Source organism: Lonchura striata, chromosome 11, assembly GCF_046129695.1.
Source record: "Lonchura striata isolate bLonStr1 chromosome 11, bLonStr1.mat, whole genome shotgun sequence".
Lineage (NCBI taxonomy): Eukaryota > Metazoa > Chordata > Aves > Passeriformes > Estrildidae > Lonchura > Lonchura striata.
In genome coordinates, this window is record NC_134613.1 from 10,092,007 (window position 1) to 10,110,456 (window position 18,450).

The 18,450-nt window shown below is 39.5% G+C and overlaps 1 protein-coding gene across 1 annotated transcript in view; it reads left to right on the forward strand.

The window, feature by feature from the left end:
• The window catches only part of THSD4 (thrombospondin type 1 domain containing 4), a 244,824-nt gene that overhangs the window by 43,402 nt on the left and 182,972 nt on the right, over nt 1–18,450 (forward strand). The window contains exon 5 of the mRNA XM_077785884.1: nt 5,442–5,838. Coding sequence (XP_077642010.1) covers nt 5,442–5,838 — 397 coding nt within the window. The remainder of the gene's footprint in view (nt 1–5,441; nt 5,839–18,450) is intronic.

Here is an 18,450-nt window from a genome sequence, read left to right on the forward strand (position 1 = left end):
TTTAGTCAGGTACCACTGAATTATTGCCCCATCAGTGAGGGCTAGAAAGAACCAAACCTCCTATAAGGAGGTAGGGCATCTCAGCAGAGGTATGAGGTCACTTGCATTGAGTTTTTGCTGGTTTACCTGCCAACTGCATGGTTGCATTATTCAATCAAATCTTAAGAGGTTAAGAATTGCCTGGGATCAGAGGTATTATTGAAAAAGAGGATTGAAGTATTTGGGTTTGAATTTTGAAATCCTATCTCGGTGTTGAATGTCACATAAATGAGGTTATACAGCATTTGCTGAGAGATCAGTAAAAGCAAATATACTAAGTTATTGTACTGGGCATATTGCAGCTATGCTGAACTGGGATATCAGTGGTGATCTCTGCGGATGGAAAATTTCATTTAAGATAGTCCACATCCCATTAATTAAACCTGTTCCCAAGAGACAGGTTATTTAGTGACCTTACTCTTTGATTTTACTATCTCAAAAAAATGTAAATATCTTTTCCTCCTAACAAGATATAGAAATGAGAATTTTTGTGGTGTAATCTTGTATAATCCATTTTTCTTCAGAAGAAACACTTTTTAGGCATTGTTGGCTACTGTGTGAATTCTAGCAGTTGAATTTGTTAGGACAAATATGCTCACAATGATTTTACTACTTTTATGTATGTGTGATACATGGAAAGCAGTGTGTATCCACAAATCATGTGTGGTTACCAAAGTTACCAAAATAAAAAAGGCAGTTAGTCCCCTTGCTTTAGTTAATGAAAATGCCAATAGTGAGATGCAGTGACAGCCTGCCCTGTTGAGCTGCCCTGCAGTGTGCTGCTGAAGGGAACAGTGTGCTGCAGTGTGACAGAATTTGGTGCTGCTGAAGGGAACAGTGTGCTGCAGTGTGACAGAATTTGGTGCTGCTGAAGGGAGCAGTGTGCTGCAGTGTGACAGAATTTGGTGCTGCTGAAGGGAACAGTGTGCTGCAGTGTGACAGAATTTGGTGCTGCTGAAGGGAACAGTGTGCTGCAGTGTGACAGAATTTGGTGCTGCTGAAGGGAACAGTGTGCTGCAGTGTGGCACAGGTTGGTGCTGCTGAAAGGAACAATGTGCTGCAGTGTGGCACAGGTTGGTGCTGCTGAAAGGAACAATGTGCTGCAGTGTGGCACAGGTCGGTGCTGCTGAAGGGAACAGTGTGCTGCAGTGTGGCACAGGTCGGTGCTGCTGAAGGGAACAGTGTGCTGCAGTGTGACAGAATTTGGTGCTGCTGAAGGGAACAGTGTGCTGCAGTGTGGCACAGGTTGGTGCTGCTGAAGGGAACAATGTGCTGGTGTGGCACAGGTCAGTGCTGTTGGCCCTGCTTTGCAGTGTGTGATGCTCTCTCAGAAGGGCTGCCTGAGCTCTTGTGGTCAAACATTTCACAGGGGTGTCTGTTCACTGCTGTAAGGCCGGTTTCTAGACCAGTGAGCAGACAGGCATGCATTTTGTAACATGAAACAGTCAAAGGGCTCCCTTCTTTCATTCATGTTTAAATGATTTTCTCCAGATTGATTCTGAGCCAGTGAAAAGTGAGTACATGGAATGCAGAGCAGCACAGGCTGTGGTGCAGTGGAAGTGGCAATGCACAGTGGCTTTTGATAGGAATCAGCCTGAGTGGTGGGAGCTCTCCTTAAGTAGATGGAAACCTGTTCCCAGATCCAGTAGATCAATCATTTTTGTTAAAAAATTATTCCTGTCAAAGAATCTGCTGAAAGACTGTTGGGTAAAACTCACTAATAGTTATGAGCAGTATAAGACAGTTTATTCTGTGACTTAAGGGGGAAAAAATTTATGGTGGAATCTTTTTAAAGTACACCTTGTTAACTGTGGGCCTAATAATATACAAAGCGTGAAAGAAAATTAAAAGCAGTAGGAGGGCTGGAAAGTAAATGATTGACTTGGGCAATTGTAGGCCAGTCACAGTTTTGAATTATGGAGGAAATGCCATGGATTAAGAGTGCATGTCTGAAATTATTTTAAGAACATTATCTAGTAATAAAAAAAAGTACATTAAAAATATATGCCCACAGTGATCCTGTTAGCAGAAATTCACATAATTAGGACTAGGCTTTTTCCAAGTTGACATTTTGTGTCTCCAAGGACTTTTCCATCTCCCCCCTTTTTTTTTTCTTAATCACATTTTAAATATTTGAGTAATATTTCAATAGCTTAATTGCTGACAGGAATAGCCAATAAGTCACTTTCAGTTCTTCAGAAAAAGAATCAAGGCAACTCTGTACTAAATAGTCGAACTGTGAGTAGCTGGGTAGTGTCCTTTAAAACCTTTCAATTAATTACAGTAATGTAGTGCTGCAAAACAGATAATTTGCTATGACCTCAAGTATTAGGTTAAATATTGGTACAGTTCTCCACAGAAATAGATTTAATTAAGTTAGAATGTATGTAATTGATTCAGTTACAGAGGACTTTGCCTACTAAAAAGCAGTTCTGTTAAAACCATAATGAGTAGATAAATTTAAGTCAAAGAGCTTTGATAGGCATCTAAGGGGACTCAGCTCCTTTAGAACTAATTTTCTACCCAAAATCAAAGAACTGCAGTTTTGGAGCATTTTTTAAAATGGAAATTAATAACAGCAATGCCAAAGCACAGATCAGCATAATTTAAAAGACTTTTGCAGTGGTAAATAATGTGGAATATCTTTTGGGAAATAAAATATAAATAAAATTTGTAACCTGTTTTCTGTCTTCCACTTTCATCTTGCCCATAAAACCTCTGTTTCTTCTGATAGATCAGTGTTAAGTTCAGCTTGAGCAGGTGTTAGCTCTGGGTGGATTGATGTGCTGATAGAGCACAACCACAGCCAGCAATACTTCAGAGAATGGATTATTCTGAATTCCCAGGTGAGGAGAACCCACAAGAACCCAGAAAATGCCAGGCCCTGGGCACCCAGAAGTGCAGCTGGACCAGGCTCACTGAGGACAGGGGTTTCCTTAGCATATTAGAAGACTTCAGTGTTCATTCCAGGACAGGACTCCTGGTAAAGGAAGCCTTTGAAGGTTTTGAAAAAAGCATCAAACTTGACCAAACTTGATAAAATTAAAAGAAAGATATAGATGTTGTTATTACTCTATCTGCAGATCTGTGGTGAGATTCTGTTGTCTTTTCATTAGTGTGGTTGTTGTGACTGGGAATACAGGGAAGAAAACCATCTCCCTCTGCTTGTGAAATTATTTCTGCCAATAGACAAGAAAAAATCTTGGGGAAAGTATTCCTATGCAATCCTTTTCTCCTTATCCCTGTGAAACCGGTGGCTGAAGGTTGTTACCTTTCCAAAACATGACATTATTTCTTCAGAAACAGTGAAATGTTGTGAATTGAAAATGTGAGAAATCAGAAGCTTCTTTGGGCTCATTCTAAGGAAACTTTTCCAGCAGTTGTACAACAAGTCTTCCTTGTTGTCATAAATGAATGGTTTTGCTAATGTTCACCCTTGCAGTTTTTCATTTACAAGAGAAGTACTTTGATACTAGAAGATAAGATAAATGAAATGCTGAAAAGCTCATGGAAGTACATTCTTTATTCTGCCTGACATCAGAAGAGAAATAAAACGAGTTATGCTTCAGCTGGAAGTAAGCCAGGGAACCTCCATTTAGAGGCAGTGGGAGAAATGTAAGGAGAAGGGAAGTGATGGAAAAAGGGAAAAAATGAAAAAGGTATGTAGGAGAAAGACTGTATAAAGTGCACTTAAGAGAAGAGGTGGAGGACCAGGAAATTTGTAATCTTACCTGTGTATTTTAAAGACACTGTATATCCTTAGTTCAAAGAGGGTTTCTATTCAATATAAATAACCAGCCCACCAGCTCTGAAAGTGCTTCAGTCTTGAAGACCACTTCAGGTTCAAAGCATTGTTCTTAGCATGAAGTCTGTGAGACAGTGATAATGCATTGATTGCCAAGGCACATGTTTGCTTATGGCTAAAATTAGAAAAAGCTATGACAACCAAATTCCTTTTTGACACTGCAAATGTGCTAAGAGGGGCCAATTTCTACTACTCACAGCTGACATATTCTCAGCATTAGAGAAATTGTTAAAAGTTAGAACAGTAAGAATGCTACATCATCATCATCATCATCATCATCATCATGTTTGCTACAACCCTTACATTAATAGCACAAAACCTGATTTTCTTACTTGTCTGGGCAAATGCATTTTTTGAAATAAAGAATATATTTAGGTTGGCTTAAGTTTAAAGGGCCCATCATTTTTCTTATCAAAGTGCTAAAGAGATTTGTCTGAGCAATCAAAGAGGTGTATATGTTTATGAGAATTATGCCCAAAGAAAGGAGATTGTCAGATCTGCATTAAGCAGCTGTTATGCCTCTGCTAGAGATGAACAGAGTAGATCAGAGATGTCTGCTGGCTGTGGACAGACATGAATTACGTGATGCTTTTCTGCAAATATTTTTCTGTTAAGCAGTAATTTACCTTTAGATAGTAACTCCATTCTTGTTGGCATTTCCCCCCCTCCCTTTTGTCCTAGTTGACTGCAAATATTGTTGAATACTCGCTTTCCTCTTACTCTGTCTTACTCTTCTTCAGTTTAGGGAGCAATAGAAAAGCTAATGCTGTGTAATCTCACTCTTGTTTAGATCTGGCTAAGTAAGCACAAGGCTCACGAGTTCTCTTTCTTTCCTCTCCTGTATAGTTCTGGGAAGCTTTAATTTCCCTCCCTTAATACCAAAAATCATTATACTACTCTCTCTGCTGTAACTACCAAAAGCTTCCTTCAACAATGACTGTCATGGTCAGAGAGCAGATTAACAGGGATAAACTGTTCAAGAGTGCTGGTGGCTTATCTGCTAGGGCAAATCAGCACTCTATTCACACATCTTGAGCCAGGAAGATTGATTAAAAGCCCCATGTGGCCATAAGGCTGGAATGGGAGGTAAATGACTTTCAGGGTTCCCAGCTAGCAAGAGTCCTGGGAGAATATAAGACTTAGGAAGAAAACAAACCCAAATAAAAACAAACCCAAAGAAAGGTCCCTTTGATCTGATGGCTGTCTGACATCTGTAGCACTTCTGTTTCTAGAAAATAAAAGCATGTCAATTTATAATCTCTGGTTTTCACTGGAGTTCAAGTCTGTTTTGCATATATATTAAAAACACAAATGTATTTTATGTACAGAAAGAATTTTTTTTTTTTTTTAATGGTGTCTCCCTTCCTGTGCTGCAAATGTCACCCAGAATAGATGAATTCACTCATTGCTCTGAACTGGAAGAAATGTTTTTTACCAACTTGTCAGACTACAGGGTTAGGATCAAGGCCTTCTGAGATTCCTAATATATCAAGCTAGACTACATCTTGTTGATATTTATTACAGGTCCTGTAAATACCTAACTGCTCTTTTGCTTATGGAGTCAGTAACTGTTTTCTCTCTCTTTCTCTGTTTTTAGAAGCAGAAACAGAAATCCTATTGGTCCAGGAAAGTATGGCTATGGAAAAGTGCCATACATTTTACCTTTACAAACTGACACTGGCCAGCAGCCGCAGAAGCTGCGGAGGCAGCGGCAGTCGTCGAGGAAGCAGCTGTTCCACCCGAGCCCCTACAGCCAGGCTGCTGCTCCTTCCCTGCAGCACGGGAGCCTTTACCAGGAGCCAGGCGGGCCTCAGGCAGGGCACCAGGCCCTGGGGCCCTCGGTTTATCAGCCCCCTTCGTTCCCCGTGTCTCAGAGCCTGTTCCACGGCCGTGACTCCAACCCTCAGGCCCTGCAGGGCCAGCCCCAGCCGCAGCGGGCTGCAGCCATCGTGTGCATTGGTGCCTACAAGCAATATAAACTCTGCAACACAAATGTAAGTCTGCTTTGCCTCTGTTTCCTGTGTTGGTTTTCCCTAGTATGCAAAATGTTCACCTAATTGTTAAGTTAAGTTGAATTTTTTAAAAATTTAGTTTAATAATTATTTTTGTGAACTTATGTTAGAGTGTGTTGGGGAATACTGAAAGTAGATCCATAATATTACATTTACCTAATACTGTACCTTCAAGGCCTTTAATCAGTCACTTAATCTACCAATACATAGAGTTCTAATTTGATGAAACCTGGGAACATGAAGGAATTTGAGATAAGTATAGTAATCGAGAGAGGGACAAACATGGGCTGAAAAATATCAGAGAATGCAATAATGGTGGAAAATTTTAGTTGTAATTGTGGTGAAGGGACAAGAGAATTTAGTGTAAATTTTTCACTTTCATTCAGTGTTATTTTGATTTGTGTGATGAATGTGAATTTTCATGGTAATTCTTAAGTATGTGATTCACAGTGGTGAGGAGTGGAGCATGTTGGATTTGTGTGGCCAGGTTTTGGTGGAGGGGAGGGATGGGGGGACTGCAGGTGTGGCTTCCATGAGAAGCTTCCAGAAGCTTCCCCCATGTCCAGCAGGGATGCCAATGCCAGCCAGCTCCAGGATGGAGCCACTGCTGGCCAAGGCCAAGCCCAGCAACCATGGCAGTACCATCTCTGTGATGCTGTACTTCTGAAGGGAAAAAAGCTGTTGTGCAGGTGTGATGTAGCCAGAGGAGAGCAGAGTGAGAATGTGTGAGAGGAACAGCTCTGCAGAGGCCAAGATCAGTGGAGAAGGAGGGGCAGGAGGTGCTCCAAGCCCTAGACTGAGATTCCCCTGCAGCCTGTGGGGCAGCCCATGGAGGGCACTGGGGCAGGTGATGCCCTGAGGAGCTGCCACCCCATGGAATGCCCGTGCTGGAGCAGGCTCCTGCCAGGGACCTGCAGACCCATGGAGAGAGAGGAGCCCACACTGGAGAGGTTTGATGGCAGGAGTTGTGATCCTGTGGGGACCCACAGAGGAGCAGTTAATGAAGGGCTGTAGCCCATGGGAAGTGCTCACACTGGAGAGGTTTGTGAAGAATTGTGTCTCATGGGAGGGACCCATTGCTGCAGCAGGGGAAGGACTTTTACCTCTGAGCAGCAGCAGAAACAACCTGTGATGAACTGACCATAACCCCATTTTGTCTCCCTATGCCACTGAGGGAAAGAGGTAGAGCTGGGAAGAAGGGAGGGCTAGGGGGAAGGTGTTTTTAAGACTGGTTTTATTTCATGCTCTGATTTTGATTGGTAATAAATTTAGTCAACTTCCCCAAGTCAGGTTTGTTCTGTGCATGACAATAATGGGTGAGTGGTCTCTTCTGATCCTTATCTCAACCCATTAACCCTTTGTTTTATTTGCCATTCCCTGTTCAGTTGTGTCAGGGAGTGATAGAGTGGCTTTAGTGGGTATCTGTCATCTTGCTGGGTGCAGCAAGGGTGAAACCACCACAGTCACTGACAAATCTAATGTTTTTCCAGAAACTGAAAAATGGAGTTTGGATAGGCCATGTTACAAAGGCTGTCTAATTCTCAGTCCCATAAGATGAGGTTATCCTTTTGTGAGTGCTATTCATGTTCTAAACAACATTTAGAGACAGCTCCCAGTAGCATGGACCAGTCCAGTGCCTTTCCATGGTGCTCTGTGCATTCTGTTTCAGATGATACTTTTACCAGCATTCAGTTCTACATGCTTTGATTTTAACTTCCTAATTCATTGGAGTGAAAATCTGTTCTGTGTTAATTTTTAAATAAAACTTATTCTGTTATTATTTGGTTCAGAGATGTTTGTCTGGGTGTAGCTCCATGCTCCAGGCAGTCTCCCATTGTATGTGGGAGGCAAGTGAGGTTTTGTTCTTTGTCCCCATTAGTTGTTTTCATCCTGCTAAAATTTCCAGTTTCTGCCCTTTTAGTATTTTCCTAATAGTATATCTTCCTAATATGTTTTTCTTATTTGTCCTGCTAATCTTACTGAGTGTTGCAAAGATGAAGTTGTCTGTATTTGCATATTAGAAGCAGAATATTCAGGAGAGATCTGGATAAGTTGACATAACTGACCATATTTTTTGTATAGGTGAACATCTTATTCTTCTGCCCCCTAGAAATCCTGATTTGTTTAATGGAACGTGCATAGTGGAATATGTAACAATAGAACACAGGATAACAAAAACATAACCTAAACAAATCAGATGAGTTCCTTTTTGCTTCTTAGTTATGAGTCTTGCTTTATTTATGAATAAAGTCCATTGATTGAGACTAGAGCAGTTGATTGAAAAGACCGAATGTCAAGAAAGCTTTAGTGTATTTGTCTGGAATGGAAAACACGAACGGCTAATTTGAGCCTCTGAGAATAGTCTCTGGGACAAATTCCTCTTTCAAAAAACAGTTTCTGTTTTTTGAAGGAAATGGGAAATGACCTTAGTGCATGGGCATTAATTTGGAAAGTTTTCTGAGCTAAATTTGCTCACTGTGTCCAAGCGATACACAAATGTCCCAGTCTGTATTTCATCCCTCACACATTGGTGAACAAAGTTGGACAGTATTCTGCCTGACTTAATGTGACAAAATTGTTTCCAGGAAAAGAGGTCTTTTCAGAGGGTAAGGGGTAAGAGATGAGGAAGTTAGAAATTAGGTGGAAGAAAGAAGCAATGTGAGATTGCCAGGGTATGGAGAAGGAAGGTTTATAGAGAGCATTTGTTGAGAATGGCAAGTGGGCTGCAGAGTAGAGGGCAGTGAGCTTGTGAATTGGACAGTGGTTGGACATGCAGGTCAGCATGGTGAGTGGTTTGGCCACTGGTAGATGTCTTTTGATAGCAGAGAACAGGAGTGAAAATATTTTCATGTTAGTTTTAGAATCTCTTGTTCAAACAGAAGAATTCAACTGATGAAGAGAAAACACAGATGAGCACACTGCTGCTGCCTCTTTGCCATTGTTGCTTGTATAAATACAGTTATAAAGAAATCTGTAGTGCAGGAGACTTAATAGCAAAGAGAAACTGTAGCTGAAGTAACTTCTTCTAGCTACATAATTATATTCTTTATTTAGTAATGTTTCTGTTACCCTTAGAGAGGCTGTAATTGCTATTCAGGGTTATTTTGCTCCTCAGAATGCGGTAATTAATGTAATTATAAAAAAGAAGTCGCTAAGAACAGTTTTAGTATAAGGCCAGGATGAGAACAAAACAAGGCTGATAGTGTTTCACTTTGTTTGCTTATTCTTTCTGATTAAATGCTTCTGCACGCGGGCTTTAATTTAATTTATCAGCAGCGACATGTACCAATGGTCTTGCCAGCAAGCAGAGAACAGTATATTTTTATTTCTTTCTTTTCTTTGATTCTTCCTGGAGCATACCAAAACAGAAAATCTCATTTATTGGAATTATTCTGTTAACCCTTATCCTGGTGTTTGGCCACTCCCTCTACAGTTTCTCCTGAGGGCATCTAATTAATAACAAATTAAGTTAATCTGCTTTGGTCCATTAGGTAATTTCCTCATTACTGTACATTTATTGTTTTTTCATTGATAGCTGAACTCATTTCACATGACTGACAGATTGATTCATTAAAGGTAAACTTGTGAGGTTTGGTTAGGGAGAGCCTCGGAAGTGCTTGTATTTGTTCAAGTGTTCTTGGAGGTCATTAAACCTATTTTCTTATTATATAAGTGGCTTCCTCTGTTCAGCACCTTGCATTACAACTCACCTCAGAACACACAGCTACCTGTCACCCTCTTTGGCAGGAAACAGGCAGCAAACATCTCTTCTTACCTCACAAACAGCTCTGGCTGATCTAACTGAAACCATATGCTACCTGCAATACAATAGGATTCTTCTAATGTAGTCTCAATTCCTTCAGAAATAGGGAAGTGGTGAGTAAACCTCCCTTATTTCCCCTGCATTAAAGGAGAAGGAATTATATGCATGTGTGGCTGAAGGAGAATTTGAATTCAACCTTTGTGTGGTTTGTCACCGGAACAAAGCAAGCAACTCAAATGGAACATTTGTTTACTGAGCACTTTCTGTAATTAATTGCCTCGAGCATTGCCAAGTCACTAGCTCTTCACGAGTGCCTGAATGTGTGAGAATATATTTGTAAACCAGCTCCAGGCTGCAGGTCTCTTGGACAGTGTACACAAGGAAGCTTTCAGGCTTCTGGATATTCCAGACTACTTAAGGTAGTTTTGTGACAGTGGACACATGACTGATGCTGAAAATGGTGGCAAGCATCAGCCCTTTATTATTCCCCAGTACAACTTTTTATACCTTTTTTTCTCACATGCATAACACCTTTTACTCTTTTGTTACTGGTTAATCAGCTTTCCACACTTCTCCTTCATTGCTGGCCACCTGTCTTACACAGCTCCACCCCATTGGGGATGAAGCTTGGCCACAGCCCCATTCCTATTCTGCCACAGTTTCTGCATGAAGGGTTATACTAAATAGATCTAAAATATGAATTTTCATTAGCTATGGCTTGAGGTGTGAATTTTTGGCCAAATTCATATAGGACTTTGGAAAAGTCAAGGTAAAATGTATGAAAGAGTAACTCCTGAGGGCTTAGTGAAATATTTATGGATGAAATTTTGCTGAGCTTGTCCAGTTCCATTCCCAGTTGCTAGTTTGCCTACTGGTTCATGTGGATTACTGTCATGTCTCCAGTTACACTGTGTTGTTTTTCTCAGTATTTTATGTGACTGGTGTTTAGCAAAACGTCAGTTTTGTTGTGGGGAAGTGTCTAGATAGGATCAGAAGACAATAACAATGTTTTTACTTTCTTGGCCTTGCCTCTTCAGCTATGCCTGCTATTACTGTGGTAGCACAGCTATGGAAAAGTTGGGTTTTGGTTCTGAATAAGAGTCCTCTGCTTGGATCTGTGGTCCTGTGTGCAGAGCTTTTGAGAACAGCACCTGAGCAGGGAATGGGAAACATCTGAAAGCCAATTTTGAAAATAGAAAGAGGTTTTACAGTAGAAGAGATGAGGTGAGGTAAAAGACTCAGGATCAATCCTCAGTTCTATCAAGATGGGACAAATTAAAATATTTGATTTCCCAAAGAATCTTACTGATGATATTTATGCTGAGTTACAACTGTACCATTGAAAGGCTTTTTTTGGATGCAGAACCCTAATTAAATAGAATTACAATGTCCTGCCGGAATGTGTTGAGTCCATTAAACAGTGATGTGCTTTTCTGTCACCTAAGGATATAGGTAGGTATTGGCAGGGTCCCCTGGCACCTGGGATCTTGGGCCATCTACCAGCTCACTGGTGTTCTGCCCAACAGTTTTGAAAATTTTCCACTCTGTAGAAACTGAAACATTTCCAGTGCTTCAAGTTTTAGCTATGGTAGAAAGGGAAATGTTTAAATTTGTATGGAACAGAAAATATAATTTCCAGACAAGTATTTTCAGAGTTGATATGAGGTGCTGCAAGTGTGCACTCTTTAATGTGGTTGGGATGCTCACACTTGAGGTGAAGACTAACAAAAGCCTATGTATTTTTTAGGTGAACATTTTTTTAGACTGAAAAGCTCCTTCCTATTCCCAAGGAGTTACTGTAGGGTTTATTCTTCTTTTGAGATTTGTATAGAGTAGGTGTTTGACATAAGTGGCAAAGTGAGGTTAAGATGACATATCTTTTCCTGAGGAAATTTAAACTTGACTTTATTTGAGGAATTTTCCATGCAAACACTGTGGGATTGTGTGTAGGTTTGGTAGTCTGACATTCTGTGGGTGCAAGGAAACTTATTGAAAGCTTGCATTACTTTGGGCTATACTGTCCTTCTTTTTGAACATTTTGCTATTTGCAGCAAAGGTGTGCAAATATTAATTCAGAATGATTTGTCACCAGTACAGGCTGAACTTACCAGAGGCTGGCACAGAGATATTGCTTATAAAGGGTCTCATGTAGTTTGATCAGTTGTCATTTGTGTACAAAAGAATCACAGAGAGACATCTTTGATGAAGCTCTTGGACCACAATTGTTCCCTCTGTATCTCTGCACTGTGGTTATGTGACATCCCCTTCAACATCTGAGGACCCTGTATTAGAAAGTGTTTTGCATTATGACATTCTTATTAGAGCGCAAATAATGATGGGAAACTGTCTGCTGTAAATCATTAGGAAAAGTATGTTAAGGTAACTTTAAAAGCTCTTTCCAAGAATTTTATTATGCAAAAAAAAAAAAAAAAATACTACTTGTAGCAGTAAGACAGCTATTTTACATAAAGTTATTATTGCTAGGTTAATTACTTACTAAGGTAGTAAAATGTTCATAATAAGTCCAAAATCACACAATTCAGGAAACCTTGATGTCTAGAGGCTTGTTGATTTTAATTGAAAATTGAGTTACTTAGTTTGATCAATAAACCTAAGCCACTTTAAACTAATTAAACATCTAGGAATCCAGGAGTCATGCCCTGTTGTGACAAGAACTATAAAAGCACGGACCAAAAGGAAAGGTGCAGGTGAAAATTGGTAATTTATACATGGCAGGTCAGGGAGAAGTGACCAGTCAGATCTGTAACATTCTAATGGATCACATCTTTGACTTTATTCAAGGGCAGTAAGATATAAATAAACTACAGTAGAGCCTAGGATAGAATAAACACCTTAAGGCCATAAAACAGAAATATTCCACTGGAAAACAAAGGTTAAGAGTATGTATCAGTGATTAAAAAATCTACTAAATATGTTAGTTAGCCAGTTCATACATTCAATGTCATTCATATGTTTGGATTTTAGCTTGAATGCTCAGGGAGCTGAATTTTCCATGGACTTTGTTAACTTCCCAATATATATTTTCTAGATTTTTAATGTAAAAGAGTACTTCAGAAGGTATGGGTAGCACTAGTACTTCAGTATGTTATGGTACTGCAGGAAGCATTGAGCTGCCTTTTTCTTCTGTGGGGTTTATTTTGAAGTTCTGAGCCTGTTGCATGGGTTGCATGATTAGCTGGAGAAGTCTGCCTCAAGTGGAGTGAATTTGTGTCTGTGAATAGCTGAAGATTCAGACCCTCATTTTTGTGTAATGTCACTGTGACATAAAAATGTTAATAATTCATCTAATGCCTCAAAATCAAAATAAAAATCAGTTGCCTAAAGCTCTTCTTTCCTAACTTCTTGGTGAACTTTGAATGGGAGGTTTCATTAGCAGTTGGAATTGTCTGAGAAGTTACCTTGCTAATTCTTGGAATAAATGGAATACATGTGTCTTGGAGAAGAGGAAAGAGGAAAAAGATCCACAGTTATTCCATCACTTCATCAGTTATGAATAGCAGCATTAGCACTTAAAATCCTGTGGAGTGATTTGGAAACTTCATTGGGATCCTTGTTGAAACAGAATAGGGGTTTTTGTTCTGCAGTAGAACAGGACTCAGGGTGATTTAGGTTGCCTGGTTATCATTCAGATGTAACTTCTGTGCCAAGTTTTAAAAGAGGAAGCTCATCAATGAAAATTGGGACTTCTGAGTTGTAACCAGATGGTTGCATTCCTGCTACATCTGTAGTTTTGTTTAATAGTGCATTGTAAATTTGAGTAGTGTCATTTATCAATATAGGCAAGTGTTGTGGGAGAGATTTGAAGGCATTCCAGCTTGTCTTTGTTTCTTCTTGTCAATTCATATTGACGAAAGTGTTTGTCTGAAATTCCGGTGTGGAATTTTTCAACACTCACATAATTTGAACAAGAAATGTGCTTTTTGTTCATATGACAGTTTAATTGTATCCAGGTTTTCAAAGCAGAGGAGGCTCTAGATGTCATGGTTAATTTACAAAAAACTTTTTAATGCTGTTTAGATGAATATTTGTTAACTATTCCCATTAATTACAGGTATAAAAAACATGGTTTGTTAGTGTCTGCTTTGGCACATGAAAGGAATAGCTTTTTCCTGGTATTTCTAGGAGATTAGTTCAGTTATTGCTGGTATCAGTGCATAAGTGTGAGACATTTTCCAGCCAGGTAGCAGGAAAAGAACTTATATTGCATGAATACAGGAACTTGCAGTGAAACTACCACAAGTACAACCCCAGTCCTCTCTTGTGCTGGCCAAGGCGAGTAGAGGAAGAAGGAAGTGCAGGAGAAGCTGCCAAAGTTAAGCTGTGGGTACTGAAAAAGTTGTTAGCAGTGCTGTCAAGGTTTTAGTTTTAGTTTTGTGTGTTTTGGGAAAGATGGGGTGTTGGTTAGTTTTTTTGTTTTGTTTGGGGTTTCTTGTTTGGGTTTTTTGTTTGGTTGGTTTTTTAATTTTTAATAACAAAACCCAAACCAGTCTGGTGTGCTTTGTCTCATCTACTTCATCTGTTTCATCAGTTGTGCTGTCTGTCCAGACTTCAACATGGGCAGCATATTGCCCGTGTAGAGACATACAAGTGTAATTAGTGAAACAGAGCTTCTTTCTAGTGATAAGTTGGTAATGCTGTTTATCTTCAAACTCTTGACTTACATTGGTGGAAAAACCCATCCTGTGTTGTTTATATCTGTCAAGCAGTGTTGGAGGCACTGAGTGATATGTAGGGGGAAGTGGCCAGGGAAACATCCCTGGCACATTCTGCAAAGCAGCTTTGGCTTTTGGCTGCAGCATTCAGGAAGTTACCAGCCAACTCACATACTGCTTTTCCTGAATTTCTGTTTGCATCTTCATTGTTAAAACAACAAGGAATGCTGATGGTCTTGCTGGCTTTTTTGAGACCTCAGTTTAGGTCACTTTCTGAGGACAGTTTTTTTGGATGATGTGAGGTTTTAGTTTGAGCAACAAAATGCCATTAGAAGGACAAAGTCAAACCTGCAGAGGTTTAGAGCTTTCAAAACTGTGTGAGCAATCCTCTGGTAACTCTTGTGTTAAGAAAACTATTTAATTTCCTGATAATATAATTTTTTACCTCAGGGTCCCTGCATCGATCAAGTGCTTAGTTATGACTGATACACTATGCAATGTTATCCTCTTTTTATTCAGCCTTTGGCTTCTTGCCTTAAAAATGCTCTGTGCAGAAGGTGAGAAAAAAAGGCTTCTCTAAGAACTAGTTGTTGATGCTATTACTGCAGTGTTTGCTTTAATATTCACAAAGCTGCTGTGTGATAGCAAGACCTAATATGTAAGAAATGGAGCTGCCCTATGGAAGAATGGGGTTTAAGAGAAGTGTTCCATAATTAGTGCCTCGTGTCAAGTAGCTTGAATTGATTTTTTTTTCCCCATGCTCAGTATCATATTTATCACTTGGCAATAGCCAAAGCAAAATTTGTGTTGCCAAAACTGTAATTATGATTTGGCAGCTTGTCTGCAGAACATGTCTAGAGGTTTTCAGTCAGACCCCCAAAACAGTTCACAAATTGAGAAAGGATTGGATTAAGTAATTGCACCATAGGTGACTTTTTTTTCCCTCAAAACTGGTAGAGTAGCTATTCCAGAAACTGCAGACTGTCCTTCATGTTCCTTATTCTGTAAGTCCATTTATATCTACCAGGTTTTACTGTGAATGAGGCAGAGATTATGTAAATAACCCTTCCAGCTAAACATTCCCCAGAGTAAGTCCATTCTGCACACTGAATGAGTCACAGATCATATGGGGAAAATGGTGTGCACTCATGGAATTGAGAATGGACCTCACAGGCAGGAAGAGCCAAGTGATACAGTAATTGCACGGATAGTCTCTTCCAGCTTGAGATTAAACATTCTTTTAATGTCACTTACTTTATAGTATTTAAACAAACAAAAAAAGCCTTCAAAAGCAGAATGCTGTCATGAGATACATCAGTATTCACAGAACTCCTCAGGTCATTGCAGCTGAGGCACTGGCAGAGGGCATTTGCTCTCTTGAGTACTGCAGGGCAGTGAAATGCTTTGCTGTGGTGTGCTTAGGTCTTTCTCATCACAGCCCTTTCTGCCCTTTCTGCATGGACAGCCTATCTCTGCTCCTTCCCTCTGGCTGGAGCTGTCCCACTCTATTTTATCTTCAGTCACACTTCTCACTTCCTTAGTGCTTTGTCTCATATTTTCATCTTTTCTCTCCATCTCTTCTGCCTCCAGTCTCTCCTTTTTCTGCTTCTTTGCAGTTCCATCCAGTTTCAGTTTCTTCTTCTCAGTACCTTCTTCAGCTGACTTGCTCATCCAGCCTCATCCTTGAACGTCAGTCCCTAGATTTTTCTGTTTTTCCAATGTATTCCATGCATTTTAGGTACAGGCTCAAGTGGTTATTAAGAGCAGAAGAGAGATGTTTTCATTTTCAGTCCTTACCCTATTACAGACCTCAGGAGCACTTTCCAATAACTGCTGGAACGCTGCTCAGCCTCTTTGAGCCTCAGGTATGGAACACGCTTGTGAACAGATTGTTCCTCCAGGTTAGATGCAGAACTTTAAAAAGTTTTAATTGGAAGTGTACGAAGTATGTTATCAGCATTATTTTAAAAATTCTTGTGGTCTGACTATAACTGAGTGGATTTCCATAGAAAAAGCAGATGGTGCATTTTTGACAAAAAACCCACTTTCCTGGCTGACATAATTTCACTAATTGAAATAGAATAGGCAGTTACGGTTGGGGAAAAAAAAAGTCATAATATTGGCAACATGGGAAAAAATAAAACACTTTTTCCTTTTGTTTTCCTTCGGGCTCACTCTGGGATGAAATGCTTCAGTCAAAAAAAGAAAGACTAAAACAGATAACAGGAGTGGAAAGTTTTAGTCCGAGAGGTTAAAGTTGGAACAAACTCATCAGTAAATGAACAGTGCTACCAGCTGCAGCTATATTAAACCATTCTAAAATAAGACAAATGTATCTGCCAGTTGGTTTGAGGTGCTTTTTTTCTTTTTCTTTGAAGTATATGACCTACGAGGAAAGAATATACCACAGAAACAGTTTTAGTGTGTGTTGTATCAGAAACTCATTTTTAATGGAAACAAGAACTCTAAAATCTGAATAATGCTTCAATTTCTGTTTACAGACTGGGTTCCTGCAAGCTGATAGTTGTTTTTAAGTTGTATTTACATTGCTCTGAAGGTGTTCACTTTTTGTGGAAAACAAATTGTTCCATATCCTAGATTTCTTTTTTTTTAAACAAAAACGAACAAAAGAAATTGTCCCAACAGAATTATTTCAAATTCCCCCTGGTTGTAGTAACAGCTGTACATTTGCCTGTATGTTTCTGTCTCATGTAACACCACATTGATATTTCTGTTGCCTGGTTGGTCCTTAGACTGGAGCTAGTTCTCTAAAAATATTGTGATTACTGCTGCAGTATGAATTTTTAATTAAAAAGTAGATTATCGTGGTAATACCAATCTGAAACTTCCTTAAAGTTTTAGTCCTCCTGCCGGAAACATTCAGGTAGTGCCTCCTCCTACACAAAGACCAGTCATTTAAATGGAATGCACTAAAATTGAGTTTCCATTGAAGTTGATTGGGCTTTCATAGGGAAAACTGCTGGAGGATTACTCCTGCCCACTGCTGAAGCTCATAGAATGAGATTCACATAAAAACTGCTCCCCAGAAGGAGCAGGCAGCTCCAAGAACAATACTTTTAAAAAATGTAATAAAATACTGCTGGAAGCTCTAGAGTAGATGTTTTATCACAGTGTCATAATTTTCTACAAACTATGAGGACTAGATACATCAACTTTACTTCATGTCTGTAAACTTTACTAAAGCTGGATCAAGCATGAGTTTGTCTCAGGGTCTTTCATAGCTGGTATTGGTGGTGCCTTTCAGAGAGGGTTTTGGAGTGGCTGATATTTCTAGAATAAAGAAGGCTACTGCTAGTATATGAAAGCAACTATTCTTAGTACATAAACCTCCCATTTTCTGAGAAGGACTAATAAAGCATGTTCCATTTTGCAGGTATATTTGAATAATGTAGACAGATGAGACCGTGCAAGATGATAAAGCTGAAAGCTTCCATGTTAAGGCATTCTTCATTTGAACCTGAGTGTGTGAAGTGGAAGTAGCTTTTAATTGATTTCCCATTAAATGAGGCAATAGCTTGCAGTTTAGGCACCTTGAGCACTATGTATTGTTTCTATAAACAGGTATTTGATTGGAGGGATTCTTGTATCTGTGGGATTTTTTAATGCAGCATATTTATATAGAAAGGTGATAGCACTACTGAGAGTGGGAACAGTAGCTGTAGAAAGCAGTTATGATTTCTGATGCAAACTTTTGATGGTTGCTTGGGAGCATGGAAGGAATATTCTGTGTTAACTCCAATCTCGATACTGAAGTAGCTCTTTGCTCAGGGGCCTGGGTACTGAAAGAAATCTGGGACAGCAAAGCAGTAACTTTGCTTTAAAAAACCCCCAACTTTAAAAAGACCAGTCATCTGGTCTTTTGCTGGATCAAAAAAGACTAGCAACAGTCTTCAGTGTGCAGGTGTGAGTTGACATAGGCCTGACTTTCAGGACATACCTTGTGTATTGCTTTACAGCAGATAATGCTCTTTTCCAGCATGGTCTGTTTCCAGTATTTGCCTTCCATTTTCTAACTGCTCAGCTTCCAGCTTATAGAAACCAATTATTGTTTCTCAGAATTTTTTGGTTGGTTGCTTGCTTAGTTTTTTTTGGAATAGTATTTGTAAACTTTTAGCATTAAACATAACTGGAGTATTT